Source organism: Chlamydotis macqueenii, chromosome 1 (assembly GCF_036417535.1).
Source record: "Chlamydotis macqueenii isolate bChlMac1 chromosome 1, bChlMac1.mat, whole genome shotgun sequence".
NCBI classification, from domain to species: domain Eukaryota; kingdom Metazoa; phylum Chordata; class Aves; order Otidiformes; family Otididae; genus Chlamydotis; species Chlamydotis macqueenii.
In genome coordinates, this window is record NC_141556.1 from 53,634,577 (window position 1) to 53,652,341 (window position 17,765).

Sequence of the window (17,765 nt, forward strand, 5' to 3'; positions counted from 1 at the left end):
GTTTATATGTATTCTTGTGGCTAGTTCATTTTGTCTTGTTCTTTCACAACTGTAGAACTCATGAATACAGAAAACCATCACGCACACTGCCTAAGCAACGCAAATGCTGAGCTGCAGGCCAGAGGCCATTCACAGTTAATGCCAAGCAGGTGGGTTTTCACACAGCCAATTCATTGTGCTCTTATCCCAGTTCAGGTGGCTATTGCTCCGTAACCCTCCCCTCCCGCCCTTCCCTGGAGAACTCTCTGGAGTTCAGTCAAAATCCACCCACAGTTTTTGATTTAGCAAAGCATAGCACTCATCACGGCAATCAACCCCCACTTGCGGAAGCACAAGCCCGATTAAGTTTAACGAAAACCTCTTGCAGAGCCAGGATACGGCCACAGACGCGGCAACTCGGCCGACATCGGCTCTCTGACACTGGGAGAGCAGAAAACGACAGCACTCAGTACCCGAGCACTGCAACCCCTTCCCAGAGGGCTGCACTCTGGAGAACTCCACTCCGGACTCAGCAGACACCTTCTGACCTCAAGAAAGCGACACCGCCTGAACCTCACGGCAGGGCTACCACGGTCGCAGCGTCACCCGCCCTCCCGGGCCGTCGGCCCCGCTCCAGCCCCCGACAGCACCGGCAAAAGCAACCGCCCCGACGAGGAATGGCCGCCGCGCCTGGTGAATCCAGACTCGCCCCGCCCGCTCCGATTGGCTAGTTCGTTCGAACTACAATTCCCATAACACTCGCAAGGGTGGGGCCTACAACTCCCAGAGTGCTCTGCGTTGCCTCAGAACGGGAGGTCCAAAATGGCGGCGGGAGACAAGGGTGAACCGGCGGCGGAGCCAGAGGCGGTAGTGGAGCCGGAGGTGGCGGTGGAAGAGCCACGGAGCTTCAAGGACTTGGTGAGGCCGAGCTGGAGACGTTTCTGCTCCAGCTGCTCCTTCTCCCGTCCCAAGGAGCGCCCTCCTGTCCCCGCCCCGCATATCAGGCCGGGAGGGTGGGGGAAGCTCCTCGCCCAGCCCCGTGTGCCATGCCGTGCCCTGCGCAGCCCCGCCGTGTCACGGCCCCGGGCTGCGGCCCTCCACGGGCTGCAGGCGGCCCCGGGCCCGGCGGCGCGCCGGGAGCAGGCACGTGCGCTGCCGTCGCTGCGTCGGTCCGCGGGCGTGGCGCTGTGCCCGGGCGGGAGGTCCGGGAGTTGAGGCGTCTGCTCCGGTGAGGCTGGGGTCGCCGCTCCCGTCTGTGCTCCTCAGCAGGTTGCCTGTATTTTCGGCTGTGTTAACTTGCCCGGGCGCTTTCCTTTTTTTCCGTGCTCTGGGTAACCGCAGAGGGGATGACAGACAGCCGAGTGTATGCCGAACGTTCCTTCTGTAAACCAGGGGAAAAAAATCGCTAGTCCCTTACTGACAGCAGTCGCCTCTAACAGGTTTGAACAGATCTATGAAGTAATTGATGGAGATGGGGATCGCTGTGAGCAGCCTGCTATTCTGTGTAGTTGCATTGAGGGCCTAACGGGCTTTGTCTCTGCTAGAGATAAGCTTGGCTCTGCCACAGCATGTATTTAACTTAACTATGATTTAATTTAGATCTCTTTGGTTATATCTGTGTCCTTTTTCACCAATGTTCAGGGAGTGACAGATGTCCTGTGTGAAGCTTGTGACCAGTTAGGATGGAAGGTGCCAACGAAGATCCAAGTTGAGGCTATTCCAGTGGCTCTTCAAGGTGAGTAGCGTGCGTCTCTGATCCCGAATCTGGGGATGTCCCAGGAGCTCTATGTGAATTAATCTTGCTGAGTGAGAAGTAAGTGAGTAAGGGATGAGAGTGTTCTCACTTCATCATGGAAGATCTCTGTCTTGAAGTAGTCTCTGTGTTCATTCTTGTATCCTTCCCAGGGGATGCTTTGAGTACCAACTTCTCCTATAACAACACCTACAATTGCAAACTTTCATGTGGGTACAAGTGTGGGTTCTTGAGCGTTCGCTACTGTGTTGTAGTCCTGACGTTCCATGTTAGGTAGAATTACTGTCAATCATTTGAGCTGCTAGTCTGCATCAACCATTTCCTTTTTGAAAGAAATGAAAAATTGTTCTTTTTTTTTTTTTTTTTATGTGTTGAAAAGCACATGTGCCTCTTGTGGTAGAGACCTATAGTGGTGTCTGAAATTAGAGATGCCTTGACTGATTACATAGCTTGTATAATCTGCTTTGCTGTGAGCAGGCAATTCTTTGAAATTAGATTTCTTGTGTAAGTGAGCAATAACCAAACCACAGTGACTTTCTGTAAACATCCTGGAATTACAGGAAAATAAATTACTGAATTCAGCAAACATTTCTGCCTCTAGACTATTTGGTTATTTTTAAAAATAAATAAATAAACCAAAACACTGTGAAGTAGGAACACAACAATGTAGTGATGAAATGGGAATAAACTTTGTGTCTACTGTGTCCTACTACTTAACTGTTGTCAGACTCTTTTATTCTACATGTAAGATTCTCTTGAAAAAAAAAAAACAAAAGTAAGATTGCATTCCTGAGAAGTTGTCTCTCTTTTAAGGCCTGTTGGCAGCATGTTCTTCTCAGCTGTAGGAGGTTAGGAAGTCAGAATGGATTCTACTGATGAATTCTACGCTGCTGCCTGCAGTGTTTTTGGGCAAAGGACTTGCTGTCCTAATCCTTTCTACTGTAAACCAATTTGAATTACTGTCTTAATCAATGGCACAAAATTGATTGTGGCTTGTGAAATGTGAATTTGGTGGTGCTGTTGTCTTGTCGTTGGTATGACCTGAGTCTCAAACACGGGAGTCTTTTTTTCCTTGTAAGCCAGTAAACAGACAACAGTTGGTCTAGAATACTTACCTAGATAGAAGCAGTAGGCTATAAATTGATAGACAGATTTGAGAAATAATAAAGCTTTTTTTGAACCTAAAGTTTGTATGGAAACCTGTATATTGGCAGAAGTTTAACTATAGAATGGAGAGGATTGAGACTGTAATTACTGTACAAATGAAATTGCACTCTAAAATTGCTGCAGCAATGTTCTGAAATTGTTTGGTTTGACCCTTTGTTCCTCTTTATCTTTCGTGTGTCTTCTTTTTTTTCCTATCCTTAGCGAATTCTTGTGCTTTATTGCACAGTACTTTGAAGTCTTCTTTCTCTGATCTAGTTTTGTAATGGTTTTTGTCCTTGCTGCTCCATGTAGGCAGAGATATCATTGGACTGGCAGAAACTGGTTCTGGAAAAACAGGAGCCTTTGCTTTGCCAATTCTTCAAGCACTTCTGGAAACACCTCAGCGATTATTTGCTCTTGTCCTCACACCAACAAGGGAGCTGGCCTTCCAGATTTCAGAGCAGTTTGAAGCTCTTGGATCCTCCATCGGTGTCCACACTAGTAAGTAGCTTTGTGACATTGGAGCAGTTTTCCTGAAGATTGCAGCTCTAGATTGCAAAGGAAAAAGTAGAGAGTATTTGTATGGAGGATTGAACAAAAGGTGAGAAGAGCTTGTGACGCTGAAGACAGAGATCTGGTATCAGGTTTGGGAAAGAAAGACTGTATGGTCTTTTCTCAGGGAGTAGTCTGTAGCTCTTCTGCGTTTTATGTCCAAACAGTTAAAGATGGAAGTAGCAGAGAATCTTCTCAATAGTAAATTTCTATCCAGTGAAATTACATAGAGCTCTACTTTGTTGTGTAATGTAGTTTAGTATTTCCTTCAGACGGTCTGTTTTGGTTCTTTCGATATTCTCTACAAACTTAAAAGCTTTGTGGGTATTTTTTAGATTCCTAGATTTTGTGCAGCTGAGAAGCTATGAGGAGTAGACTCTGCCTGTAACTCTTCAACTGTGAAAATAAAATACCAGGGGCCAGTAAGGACTTAATTATATGGCTTAAGAGGCCTGGGAAGGTCAGGTGTGCTAAAATAAAGTGAATTCTCATAAAGATAAGTAGCCTTTCATTTGTACAGAGTTGTTGTGAGTGGCAAGGAGTAGGAGGAAACACTATGGTGCCAGGGGCTGGCTGGTGCTACACTGAGAGATTAACTTTATTCTGTTTGTCTTGCAGCGGTTATTGTGGGTGGAATTGATGCAATGTCTCAATCTCTGGCCTTAGCCAAGAAACCACATGTTATAATTGGTAAGTTAATGTGCTGGGGATATGGGGTGTGAATATTATCAAACTGCAGTTGTCCAAAAAAAGAGTGCAAAAAGGTTTTGTGCATTTGAAAAAGCAAGAGTACATCCTTCATTTGTTTTTGTCCTGAGATCTGAGTACTGACTTGCTGCTACAAGCTCGTTGCAAAGCATTCCTGCTAGACAATAAGCTTTGGCTTGGTTTTTCATTCTCCTCAAGTATTCAAAATGGTGGTCTAATGCTTCTCAGTACAACTTGTCTACAGTCTGGTTTGTTTTGTGGGGTTTTTTGTGTGTTTTTGTTTATTTTGTGGTTTTTGTTGTTTTTTGGGGTTGTTTGTTTTTTTTCTTTTAGGAGGAGCAGAGGGAGGAGAGGGGGAAGGAAGGCATTCTTCAGAGAGTCTGACCCCATTAGTCTTAGTTCAAAACATTCTGAAGTTATCATATGAAAGAGTCCTTCCCACAAAGCAATCTGCCTTTACTTCTCCTGGGCAAATAAACTCATTTCTGTAACAGATTACTCTCTTGCTTTTTTGAATCTTTTCCTTTCATTCTAAACTTACTCTCATTATTTTGTTGGTAGCAACCCCTGGCCGTCTAGTTGATCATCTGGAGAACACAAAGGGCTTCAATTTACGAGCTCTGAAGTTCCTAGTGATGGATGAGGCTGACCGGATCCTTAACATGGATTTTGAGACCGAGGTAGAAATCAGCTAAAAGAAGTGTTTGGAACACCAGATGAGTCCCTTTTAAAATGGCTTCATACAGTCAAATAGTAAACACTGAGGTGTTCTATAGAAATTAATAGCAAATTGTAACTAAGATCTAATAATTGCACAAAAGTCTATGGTAGAAGTAGAACTTAGTAAAGTTCTGCAGAGCAATAGCAAGACAGTAGGAGGCATTTTGTCTCTGAAATCTACTTGTTTCTCTGGAGCACCTGACATTGATGCAGTTACTATAGAACACGATCACACGCATGTTCCTGCAGGAATATTGCCTGATATTTGCACTGCTATTGCACCTCTGGAGTTCACGCTGCTTAATTTCTCAACAACCTATCACTATACACCTTCCTTTTTGAAGGGGGGACGTTTGTTCCTACTGTGAGTCTAAGTTGCACATGTGCATGACTCTTCATTTGGGTTATCATTATGTTTGGAGGAGGCTTATCTCTTGATTGCTGTTGCATTCAGCATTTCCATTTCCTTTCTATTTTTGCAGGTGGATAAGATACTAAAAGTGATTCCTCGAGACAGGAAGACATTCCTGTTTTCTGCTACCATGACCAAGAAGGTGAGAGCAGAGTCCTCTGCTTTAGTTTTCCTTCCATCAGGTTATACTGTTGACTAGACTGTATGATACAGGTTTCTGATAAGGTCTCTGTCCATCTAGTACTAAATTACATTGATCTTCCCAGGTTCAAAAACTCCAGCGTGCTGCTCTGAAGAATCCTGTTAAATGTGCTGTTTCTTCCAAATATCAGACAGTTGAAAAACTACAGCAGTACTACATTTTCATCCCCTCTAAATTCAAGGTAATACCACTTCTGATTTTTCCCCTCTTTTGACTGTATCTTGTCTTGCTATTCCCACATCTGCCCAATATCTTGTCATCTTCTTTGGCTTATACTTATTTTTAAATGTGGCGTATGTGATTATCTCTTTTTCCTCCCCCCCGCCCCGTCTGTTTCTTTGCAGGACAGCTACCTGGTTTACATCTTGAATGAACTAGCTGGAAACTCTTTCATGATATTCTGTAGTACATGTAACAATACTCAGAGGACTGCTCTACTGCTCCGCAACCTGGGGTTCACTGCCATTCCTCTCCACGGGCAGATGAGTCAGGTATGGACGTACTTCACCGAGTGAAGTAAACAGGAGACCTGTTGCTTTAGAAATGGGCTGCACCATACTAAGTCACACCTACCTTGCAGAAGGAGTATTTCACAGACTGAGCTGATCCCTAGAAATTAAACTAATGTGAATGCTGCCACTGATTCTGTAATAGTTCAAAAAGAGATTAGAGAAGTGAGGTTTTGCAGTAGTTTCTCCCCCAGTTCTTCTGTACCAGTATTTAAAAAAGAGCATATTCACCAGGATAAGCATTATTCTCTCATTCCCTTTCTGTCCTTCTCTCTTCCAGAATAAACGCTTGGGCTCTCTAAACAAGTTCAAGGCAAAGGCACGTTCCATTCTGCTGGCTACTGATGTTGCAAGCAGAGGTCTGGACATCCCACACGTAGATGTGGTGATAAACTTTGATATTCCTACGCACTCTAAGGTAAGCTAGTCTGTGTGCCAACTGAGAACTTCTGTTCACTGGGAGGTGTAGTGAAGTTAGACAAAGCAACAAAACCACCTTTTCTCTGTTCTGCTGACTGGAAGCCTAGTTCACACTTCTAAGGCTAAAAAATGTTATTCAGCCCATGCAGTTGAGTTGGTGTCTCAGTTTGGTTGGATGACCTCATCTGAATTGTAGAACTGATGCCATAAGTGAGGAGGGAAAGTGAAGGGCATTCTGCCTCTTTGTATTTCTAGTCAGAGTATTTGTTTTGCCATATTGCATTAAAGGGTTTCTAGACTTGGAAAATAGTTTTAACATAGGTAGTCGCTTCTGTTCTTGTGATCCAGGTATGCCTTCACATTTTAAACTGTGTTTGAAAAAATAAGTAAAAATTCTCCCGTTATGTTCAATGAGGATTTGATGAAGAAAGATGTCTTTAATATGTTTCAGCTTCGTATCACAAAAATGCAGCAAGCTGAAAAAAAGTGAGTTACTAACTTTCTACCATATGTAAAGTATAGTATTATCTTAGTGGGTGTGACTTTGTTTCTCAGCCTAGTTCCAGAAAGCACACCATTAACATGCATTTCAGGAATTGCTGTTGTTCCTTATCATGATCAAAGATAGTACATATTGCAAACAGAAGAAAGTATTGTGGTTCTTCTGAAGATGCTGATTTTGACATTGTAAAAGAACAAAAGTTTAAAAAAAATAATGATTGGGGCAGCAGCTTGAATGATGTCATTAGTTTTTCTGCCCCTCCCTCATCTAACCATGTCACAGAACACATCCTTTCTTGTGATACTTCCTTTCTGCACAGATCCTGCATGGAGAAGGGAGTATTTAAATTCCCATAATGCAGTATAAAACCTGGAAAACAGCTTAGAGCTGTATAAACAGAAGACACTCAATAGATCAGACACTTCCAAATTGTTTTCATTCATCCTCTCTTTCGCTGTGCTTGCCAAATTTGAATCTGCTTGCCAGAGAGTTTGTCTGGAAGACAGGCTATGCAGAGCACTAGATCCAAGGACTGAAAATGCAGACATTGGCTTACTTTAAGTATTAGCTTTCCAAGGAAGTGATAGTTCTTTAGCCAAGTCGCATATCACAAGTCTTGTCCTGCAGTCTTGAATAACTGGAGGTGATCCTTTCTTTTAGAAAGAGAAGAATTCAAATGTTAAAGCCAAAAATATGCCTCCACAAGCTAACATCTTCTCAAATTCTAATCCTGCATACGGTCCTAAGTATTTAATCCTGTCTGTATTTTCACCTCATTTTCTTGTTCTTTCCTAAAGAAAAATTCTATGGGCTGATTTCCCTTAACTTCTGTGTTTGGTGCAATTATCTCATTGCTTATCAAGAAAATTGTTTTCAGGATTACATTCATCGTGTTGGGAGAACAGCTCGAGCTGGGAGATCTGGCAAATCTATCACCTTTGTCACACAGTAAGTGTTAAAATGTGGCTGACTTACTGTTCGCAGCTGTGTTTCAGAGCCGAAAACATCTGACCTTATCTTGAGTGAGAAGAAAATGCTACTTTTCATTTTGAGGTGCCAATTGGATTTATTTAGTTAAAGGGGAGAGAATTCAGTGGGTAAGGAGAGGGAAAGGTCTAGGATAAATTCTAGAAGCAGGCATGTAATGACCAGAACTAACTGTTTGTAGCTTGATTGTATAATATACATATATTTTTGTAACGTATAATGCAGGTTAAGTGTCATTTTTTTAATAAATACTGAAGTATTTGTCTAAAAAAAATCTTTGCCAAATACTTCTAAACAGAGATGAGTTCAATAAATCAGTGAAGCCATCACGAATATGGCATCACTTGAATGCACTTAAGAGTTCCTTGTGAGACCATCAGCACAAGCTAACAATATCTGTGGGCTGAAGATAAGGGGTAATGTCTATGGGTGATAATAGCTGAAGCCCTCTCAGGAGGGCTGATTCAAGCTAGTGTCCTGTCTTTTCTCAGGTACGATGTAGAGCTGTTCCAGCGCATTGAGCACCTGATTGGCAAGAAGCTGCCGGCATTCCCCATGCAAGAGGAAGAAGTTATGATGCTGACAGAGCGTGTGGCTGAGGCCCAGAGAATTGCTCGAATGGTGAGTGGTGGCATTTTGTCCCTCTACTTGCTTGCTGTTGTAGTCTGAATTTCCTTGTGTGACGGAACTCTTGGTCAATTGCCTCATTGCATTGCAGGAGCTGCGGGAGCAGGGAGAGAAGAAGCGATCTCGGAATGATGATGATGACACAGAAGAAGCTATTGGTGTCAGGAATAAGGTGGCAGGTGGGAAAAAGAAGAGGAGGAAAGCCTTCTAGCTCAGTATTTGGATAGACTTTTTGTTTTTCTTCTCTTTATGGCTACATGAGCTTGGCAAAAACGGTCTACCAGGCCTTCTCCAGTGGATTTTTTCAGAACTTACGAAATTGAGCAGTCCACCTGGAAAACAACTTCCTCTCTTCTGCTTCACCAGTTACAAACTAAGCTTAGCCCATTGTAGTACCATGAGACCAGTCTTTCTTTCAGAGACATCAGACCACCGCCTCTGGACCTGAAAGCAGCTGTGGTCTGGCCCTGCTCCTTCACAGAGAGGTGCAGTGTGAGTGCATCTTTTCCACTGCTGCAGCCTGTCTTAGTACCCAAACTCACTGAGTGCATCGGGGGTCAGATCGGTCTATGAGAAGAAACACAGGAAGAAGTTAAAAGGAACAACTGAACTTCCACAGCACAGCTGTGATCCCCTTGCCTTAGTGAAGGAACATGTGATGTGGAGAACTCCAAATATATTTTGCTTAATTTTAAAGCTATTTGGTTTTCTTTGTCTTAGCACTGACCTGTTTTGCTCATTTTGAGTGTTGACTCTGACAGGTTTTCTTCTTAGATCAACCTTAGCGATTCAGATGTGACATCAATACCTTAGATGTTGGCTGAAGAGTGGCTCAACACAGAGAGAACCTGTTTTGGCCGGATTAGGCTATACACTGTCTGGGATTCGATCCAGAATCTGTAATGATTGGCAAGATCAAGGAGAGGTCTGGGTTTGGGTTGGGTGTCTTTTTTGTGATTTTGGTTTGGTTTGGTTTTGGTTTGTTTGGTTGGTTGTTTTTTTTTTTAGTGGCTGATTCTTGTAGTACTAACAAGTCAACACAAGAGGGTGGTATTTACATAGCAAAGCAACTCACAACCGAGGTGGTGAAGAAAAACGGGTATGGTAGAGGTTTCTATGTTGGCCTACTAATTTCTCTGTCTTAGGCAGAGTTCAGTGCTCTATAAGTAGACTCTTGCAAGAATGGCATACATGTACTTATCTTTATATCAAACTAGGAGGTTAGAGCTGGTTCCCATTGGCAATAAAAATTTTCACACTGGACACTTCTACTGATGGGCAGAGGAGGGTGAGAAGCTCCTTTGTAATCACTCAGTGTGAAAACTGAATGTCTGTTAGAACCACTCATAAACTGGATTTTCTGCTACATGAAAAACAATGAAAGATTCTTTTTTTAGATCTCAGTGGAAAGCGGGAACTACTGCAGTAGTCAAGATGAGCAAAATGGTTACTTCACAATGTCAACAATAATCTAGTATACACATGTGTGCTGGTCAGAATGCTTTTATACTTTTGTTTGGGGCAGCACATCTTACAAAATTACAAAAACAAAAAACACAGCATGATTAGACCTAATATGGGAAACACGCTTTTTTCTTTTATTTAAAACAGCTCTGTTGTCTTCATGAGGAACAAACATACTCTGTGCTGTGAGAAGAATGCCAGTGTTCTTACTTCGTGGTTTTGGGGTTTGTTTTTTTTTTTTTTTAAGCAATCTACTCAAATCTCCCAAATATTCATCTTCAAGTTTGATGCCTCTAAAGTAGTCTAGGATCAATGGCACATAAGTAAGGGTACACATCTTGGGTATGTTGACTGCTAAGAGCATTCTTATACAGGAGGAAGAGACTGTGCATCTTCTGTGGGTCCTAGTGCAGAGAGGCAGAGGTGGAAGCCCAGTAACAAGAACATGTTAATTCTGTGGGGCCCTTTGGTAGGCATCCTCATAGATAAGAGGAAACACCCCTAGAATGCACCACAGAGAGAGGAATAAAATGAGCACGTGGATGGAGATGCAAATGCTTGTAGCTCATGGAGCAAAGGAATTTTCCTAACTGGTTTTCTGTCCTGCTGGTTACTTGAACAAGATTTCTTATTCTTCACGAGCAGGACAGGGTTGGTCCCACTATCAGCAAATGAAGACTAAATCCATTTAAGACTCTGAAAAACTGTCACTGTTATTCCCAGCTATGTAACAGGTGGCATGCACCAAGTCCTGGACCAGTCTTGGAAAGTGATGTGAAGGGTAGTTTTACTGCTGGAGGAGGTAAGGCAGGGTCATTCCTTTCAGAGGTAGTATAAGACTTTCTTTAATAGATTGGTGCAGTCTTTAGCATCTGTCTGTGCTCTTTCCTGTGTGGAAGGCTGCAACAGCAGAGGGGATCTGTCTTGCCCCTTGGTGGGATCAAAGGTTCTCTATCCCTTCTCAGCAGTTGCAAAAGTTAACAGAGGGGAGAAGTAGAGCTGCTCCTTGTAAAAGGGTGGAATCTTCCTTGAGAGGAGTGACTCCTAGACAGCTGGCCACCTCCTTTGATTTGGAATGGCAGACTGTAGAACACTTAGCACTAGAAAAGCAAAGGTCTAACCACACCCACATTCTCACTTGTGCCTCACCTGCCACAGGTATGTGCATTCAATTTCAACTAAAAATATCTCAACAGGTTGGAGGGGCGGGAAATAGTTTCTTATTGTGACTACGCCGTGAGGGTTAGGTCAGAGAGTGTTTGTATAGCTGAAGCAGAATAGGGAGTGTCTAAAGATGTATTTGGTCAAAACAGAATTTGCAGCCAGGCTAAAGCAAAATCTGTAGCTGATTAATGAAATATGAAAGGAAAAGAATGGAGCAAGACCTGTCTCTCTCTGGATTAAAAAAAAAAAATAGTACAGAAAATACCAGCACTGGTATGTGTGTGGCTGCATACTTTTGTACGGATGCCAATGTGTTCAGTCAGGAGGACCCCTGAGGGCCAGTTCTGAAGCACACCTCTATGCACACCTCTCAAGTCCCTGCACAGCAGGGAGCTGAAGTGGCATAGAGGCTTAGTGTGATGGAAGGTAGGATTGGGCTAACACAACCTGTCTTTTCTGTGGCTGAAACTTGGGTGAAGTTTCAGAAAAAGGTGTGTTCTTGAAAGATGTTCAGTGGGAATGTTTGCAGTTTGAAACAATTCTGCACTTCTCAAGTCTATAATGGAAAGGTGATTGTTTTTATACTTGTAATACGTATTTTAAATTGTGTTGATATAGTTTTGATTTTTAATACTACATAGGTGACTACCTCAGGCAGTAAAGAATGGGATTATAGTGTCTTTCATTTAAATGTTCTAGAGCTAGCAGAAGCAGGACAATTCTTTGGAGGACAGGAATAAAATTGCACATTGATGTCGGTGTGAATAACTGACTTCAAGATAAATGAGGATAGCTGCAAAAAGTATCAGTCCCTGCAACCACGCGGTGGTCCGGAGCAGCAGCTGTGCTGAATTGAGCTGTCTGAAATGGATTTGGCTGCCTCAGTTCCTCAGTGCAGTGTCCCTGCTGCCCAGGGGCTGTAAGGGAAGACATGGGCAGGAAGGCACAGCTGGGAACCAGAGTGAAGCATCCAGGGCTCTTTTCTGTGGTGGCAGCCTGAGCCTAAGCCTGCTTAAAATAATAATGAGGAAGACGGACTGTTCCAAGGACCTGGCAGCCTACCTTCCCCCGTCACCAAAAAAACAGTAGAGATGACCAAGAGGGAGAGCTAAGTTTGACTTTCTAGCAACATCATTAACTTGTGCTGAGAAGAGGCTCAGTTTAAGAGGGAACTCTCAGAAGTTATTTGGAATTTGGAGGGCTTTAGTTTACAAAGCAGGACTGAAATTAGTAAACATTCCCAGTTTAGCCACGCACTGAAGAAGGAAAGTAGGAAAGTATCCAATATACTTAGAAGTCCTTGGAGGTACTTAAGAAGGAGTGTAATTGATTGTGTGACCTGTGAAAGACACAGGCATGTACCAATCAGTTTGGTGTTGCATAAATGTGAAGCAGTGGTTTGCCTGCAATGGCATGTAGAGGAGCTTCTGTAAAAATTCAAGTGAGCAATTAATTATTGTAAATGTTTCAGAGCAAATACTGTAAAAATCCAGCTTTGGTGCCAGAAGGTAGTCCATGTAGTCATTCTGTATTTGTACTGCTCTTGGTTACACACTTACCAGTAGATTTTTGAGAGGGGAAAAAAAAAAACTTACCAGTGTGTAAACATGGAGAATCAGAATATGAGTTTCTGTCAAAATCTCAGGCTTTGGGGTTAACTCCTCAGCTTTTAGAGGAAGAAAAAAAAAAGGTAAAAGACACTTCTTTAGTCTTCAGATAACTTTTCTTCGTCGTCAGACTGTGAAAGCTCCTTCTGAATAAAAGGGAGAGCTAAGGATGTTCCCTTCCTCTGGCGCCCAAGAAATGGGAATGGTTGCTTGCTCTCTGACCCAGGGGTGAATACAGCTGTGCCTCCAGTGCTGTATCTCTTCCAGAGGACCCTTCAGGTATGGAAACTTACAATGTGACAATAGAACTTTGTGTCCAGAGCCCACCTGGGACACAGGTATGTGCCTTTCTGAACACGATAATCAAGTGTAAATCATGTCTCATGGTAGGATGTGTGTTGGACTGTGCCAAGGTCATGCCTAGTTGTGCAATAGGAGACAGTGGCACTATTCAGTCTTCAGCTGTTGACATTTTATGTCCTCAGGGATGGGTGAATGCCTTTGGAGCTTGTTCAGCATTTTTTCAGGGAAGCATCTAGAAGCCTGAACTTGTGTTTATTAGAGATTAACACAGGGTAATTTTGCATGCCCAAAGGGAATGAGTGTTTTTCTTTGCCTTCTCTGCTGGAGGATCCTCATAGTTGCAGAGATGTACGTGCTGCTCTGTTGCCTTTCACTAAAATAAAGTCTAAGAATAGGACTGTCAAAAGTTTCTGCCTTGCCTTGGGCTTGGTGCTTGCTAAGGGTTCCTGAGGGAAGGGAAATGCAACGTGGGCTTTCTGTGCAAAAAGTGGGAAATGTTTTGTCTTCCATTCAAATCCTAGCAAAGGCAGAAAAAGAACCTTGTTGACAGGTCTCTCATAAAAACTATTCCTTCTATCCTTCACTTCCTCCTCACTATTTGATATTGTCAAGAAAGGCATGTTTTTTGGCACGTTATTCCCACTTGGACTGATTTAAGTCCTCTTTAATCCTTCTCAAGATTTTCACCCACAAACACATCTCTGTGTGAAGAAAGCCAAATAACAAAACCTGCTCTGCAAGTCATCTGTGTGAGGTAGAGGAGGGTTGCATGATAAGGTTGAATTGCTTGGGTTATGCTGGCTTTCCAGAAGAAAATTATTCCATTGTGTGGTTTTTCTTCTACATCTCCTCCATCCCATGAATAAGACTGAAAAATGAAACTTCTTGGCTTTGATATAGGAAAAAGTCTTGCACAATGACAGTTGCAGTCACAAAAGTTCTTTCTTTCCTGCAGTAGCAATGTAAGGGGGCGGAGGATCTGTGGAGCAAGCCTGGGAAAGAAGGTGTGGAGACTTGTTTGATTTTATTTAAAGCAATAGAAATTAAGGTACCCCAGTCAAGCATATAATTGGATATACTTGGTCTTCTCCTGTCTTTATTGTAGCTCAGTTGAAGGTAACTTGTAACAGGAGAGACCCAGCCTGATCTGTCCTTGCCAGCTTCTGTGCTTGATGTATCATCATCAGGAAAGTAATACTACTTCTTCCTCCATCTGTATTCAGAATTATAAATTTGCCACTAATGAGTGACTTCCTATTACTGCTGCTCATGCACATACCTCCAAGTGTGTTAAACTTTTATCATGTTGCATGCCAAAGCCTATCTTTGGTTGTTAAGGACTGGTCTTCTCCAAACACAATCAACAGTATGAAGCAGATGTCTTTGACAGAGCCTAGGCAGAATCCACTTTCCGTTCCTGCAATTGCAGGTCTCGAGATGCCTCTTAGAGATTCTGCAGAGCTGTGGGCTCTTTTCCATTGGATAAATTACATGTATGTATCTTAAGCTTAGGCTCTCTCCACCCAATGGTGAGAATTGCTTTAGTATTAACTAGGAATCTTGGAGTCACCTTTCCAATTTCCAAGAAAAGTTTAGATAAAAAATGAAAAGTATTGGCTATGCTCTCCAAAATAGGTAGTACAGTGACAAGTGTTTATCTATGGAAGAAATGTCAGAAATAGTTTTGCTAGTCTGCTCTCTCCAAGATCAAATTTAGAGGTGGCCTCGCTTCTGCCTGTGTTCAGCTGGCTGGCTGCTGCCAGGCTTCATCATCTCAGATGAGTTTGTTAGAGACCCCTTCATAGAATCATAGAATAATATTGGTTGGAAAAGACCTCTAAGATCATCAAGTCCAACCGTCAATGCAACACCACCATGCCTACTAAACCTTGTCCTGAAGTGCCACATCTTCGTATTTTTTATAACACCTCCAGGGACGGTGACTCCACCACTTCCCTGGGAAGCTTGTTCCAATGCTTGACCACTCTTTCAGTAAATATTTTTTTTTTTCTAATATCCAATCTAAACCTCCCCTGATGCAACTTGAGGCCATTTCCTCGTGTCCTATCACTAGTTACTTGGGAGAAGAGACCAACACCTGCCTCACTACAACTTACTTTCAGCTAGTTGTAGAGCAGAGAGTGAGAAGGTCTCCCCTCAGCCTCCTCCACACTAAACAGTCCCAGTTCCCTTAGCTGCTCCTTGTAAGACTGGTACAGGCCTCGAGAGTTCTGCTGAGATCCTCCCCAAACAAGATTTCCTTGTGCCCAGCATGGCCCAGAATATGTTGCATTATTAAGCTTCCATTATTTGTGCTTTTTCTAGGACCTCACATCTTCTCCCTCCACCTTTAGCCATCCCTACGTATCTGAGTCCCTGCCTTCACCGGGGAAGGTCTCATGCATGCATCTCACTTTCTAGGCACCTTCTGCACTCTTCCCTGCTCACTTCTCCCCAGCCTTGCCTCACCAAGCAGCCTGCAACCAAGTCCCTAAACTGCCCCAGGACTGGTTCTTTGCTTTGCTGTTCATGCTGCACTGCAATACAGTCCTGCAGGCTTGTCTCCTGGCCGATGGACAGGTACCTGCCCAAGCCATTTGCTCCTAGTGCTGCCTGCCTTGTGTTTTCCAGGGTGCAGGTGAGATGGGAGCTGCCTCGACAGTTCCCATGTGGCTCTCTCCATCTTGATGGTGTTTTAGGAGACACCTCTGTACTTTGAAGCCTCTTGCCAGAAGAAGCTATTATAGCCCCTCTGCAGGGGGACGTCCCTCCACTGCACACCTACAGGCATATCCCACCTCAGCCATTCAGGCGCTGACTGGGATATGTGTTCAGAGATGCTCTAGAAGATACAAAGCAATGAGGTAAATGATAGAAGGCAATGGAGATCCTGCTGGGCTCTCTGGGCAGGTCTCTAATTGCTTAATAATGTAGGACTGCTTGTTAGGAAGAGATGGTTCACTTATGTTCAACAACTTCTTTCAACTCATTAATTGTATTAGTCTTGTATCCCTTTGATGAGTAAAGAGAAGGATGGTTAGACTTAGGTCAAGCCTATGGAAAATTTTATGCTGGCCTAGAAGGTCAGGATCCATCCTAACGAGTAACAGACTCAACAGTGTCATTGCTCTGCTTGATGATTATAAATGACTAGTTAGAAAAATCAGATTTCAATTGGCCAGTGGAGGTTTTAACCACGTGTACATCTAGATTAACCACTCCAGAGATTGGGGATTATCAACTGTTATGTAATATAAGACTTTTTTTTTTAATTGGAACAGGACTGCAACAGATGCTGTGTTTGCTAAAGAAGCCAGACTGTCATGTAATACATCCAGAATGTGTGTTTTCTTTGGCAGAATCACGCACATGGATTGCCGCTTTCCTTTGCCTTTACCCCTAGTAAAACCACACTGCTGGTCAGACAGGTGAATCATCATGGATTGGATTTAGTTCTTAATTGGGTTCTCAGGTAAGAACTGAAGTTGGTTTAGTTCAGTTCCAGTTCGACACAGCTTCAGATCTACTGTGTGAGTTCAGTTCTGGCTGAGAGAAAGCTAAGTCCACGTAACATAAGAACTCTTGGTAACTTCACCTCTGTGTACATCACAGCCCTGTAACTTGACAAAGCTCTTGGAGTCAGCAATAATATTTCTCAAATCCATAGCATATGTGGGATCCCTTCATTCACATACAGCATAGGCTTTTTGGGTTTTTTTTTTGAGAATATACCTTGGCTTATCCCACACATGATGGGATGAGTTGTGTGCCAAGCAGAAGGCCAGAGCCAAAATTTGTAGTGATTCCTTTTGCCTTTTAAAATATAAGCAGAAAGACAATGAATTTTCTGTCTGATTAAATTAACCTCCCTGCAGGTCCTGGAGACAGAGTATTGCATGCTTGCTGAAATGTAGCGGCACTGTCTGGTGCCGAACAGCTGCTAGGTTTTACCCTGGGGTGAGGTCCCGTCTGCAGCCAGGGATTCCTGGAAAAAGCACTTTACAGCCTTTTCAGGAGAGCTGCTCGTGTGCCAGTTGGTATTTCGTTACTGCAAACAAATGTCTCTTATGGCAGTTTGTTAATAACGAACAAGGAAAGGATTATCAGGCAACGCAACAACCCTGGAAGAGGAGAAGAGCCTGCTGCAGGGAGACTGAAGCTTCCCTTTGCCATATCACACACACACCAAGAGCCATCCTTCATCTCAGATGCTTTCCTGGATTGTTCATAGCTTTAGCTGAAGCTGTGTTTGCATTTCTGAAGAGGTTAATGGGCAAATAAACCTTCACTAAACCCTTCCCTGAAGTATGACTGTCACTGAGGGGATGTCACTTTTGTTGACCAAGCAAAACAGCCAAGGCTGCTGGGTCCGGAGAGCAGCAGGGAGCCCAGGAGCTCCCATGGGGGAGCTTGCTTGTCGTACCCACCCGGGGTCATCTAAGTGGGAGCAAAGGAGCACAGCAGGGCCAAAAAAGGGCTCCTGAGGTTGAGGTTACTGGTCCAAATGGAAGCAGATGCTCACTGCAAGCCAGAAGCTTTGTAAATCTCCTTCCTTCCAGCCAAGTCCTCTCTATTTAGCTATTCATAATGACTGCACGCTGATGTTCTTCCCATAGCTTAGGGGAGCTCTTGGGTTGTCAAAAAGTTTGGAAGAAAAATAATCAAGACCAGAGACTTGGCAATTGGCTGTATTTTCTGTCTAGTTCAGAC

The 17,765-nt window shown here is 43.3% G+C and overlaps 1 protein-coding gene across 1 annotated transcript; it reads left to right on the forward strand.

The window, feature by feature from the left end:
• The first annotated feature begins 768 nt into the window (after positions 1 to 768).
• Positions 769 to 9,213, forward strand: DDX47 (DEAD-box helicase 47). The gene is made up of 12 exons (XM_086751445.1): positions 769 to 897; positions 1,621 to 1,714; positions 3,191 to 3,379; positions 4,049 to 4,120; positions 4,700 to 4,818; positions 5,341 to 5,412; positions 5,537 to 5,653; positions 5,817 to 5,963; positions 6,262 to 6,399; positions 7,781 to 7,851; positions 8,382 to 8,511; positions 8,609 to 9,213. The coding sequence occupies exons 1-12, from the start codon at positions 802 to 804 to the stop codon at positions 8,726 to 8,728; spliced, it is 1,365 nt and encodes a 454-aa protein (XP_086607571.1). The 5' UTR covers positions 769 to 801; the 3' UTR covers positions 8,729 to 9,213.
• The last annotated feature ends 8,552 nt before the right edge of the window (positions 9,214 to 17,765 follow it).

What these genes read in the sequence shown, in the direction of transcription:
- DDX47 (XM_086751445.1), top strand. Translation starts at nt 802, where the DNA reads ATGGCGGCGGGAGACAAGGGTGAACCGGCGGCGGAGCCAGAGGCGGTA. An exon ending in TCATCCCCTCTAAATTCAAG is followed by an intron (nt 5,654 to 5,816) that starts GTAATACCACTT and finishes GTTTCTTTGCAG; the next exon opens with GACAGCTACCTGGTTTACAT. An exon ending in TCCACGGGCAGATGAGTCAG is followed by an intron (nt 5,964 to 6,261) that starts GTATGGACGTAC and finishes TCTCTCTTCCAG; the next exon opens with AATAAACGCTTGGGCTCTCT.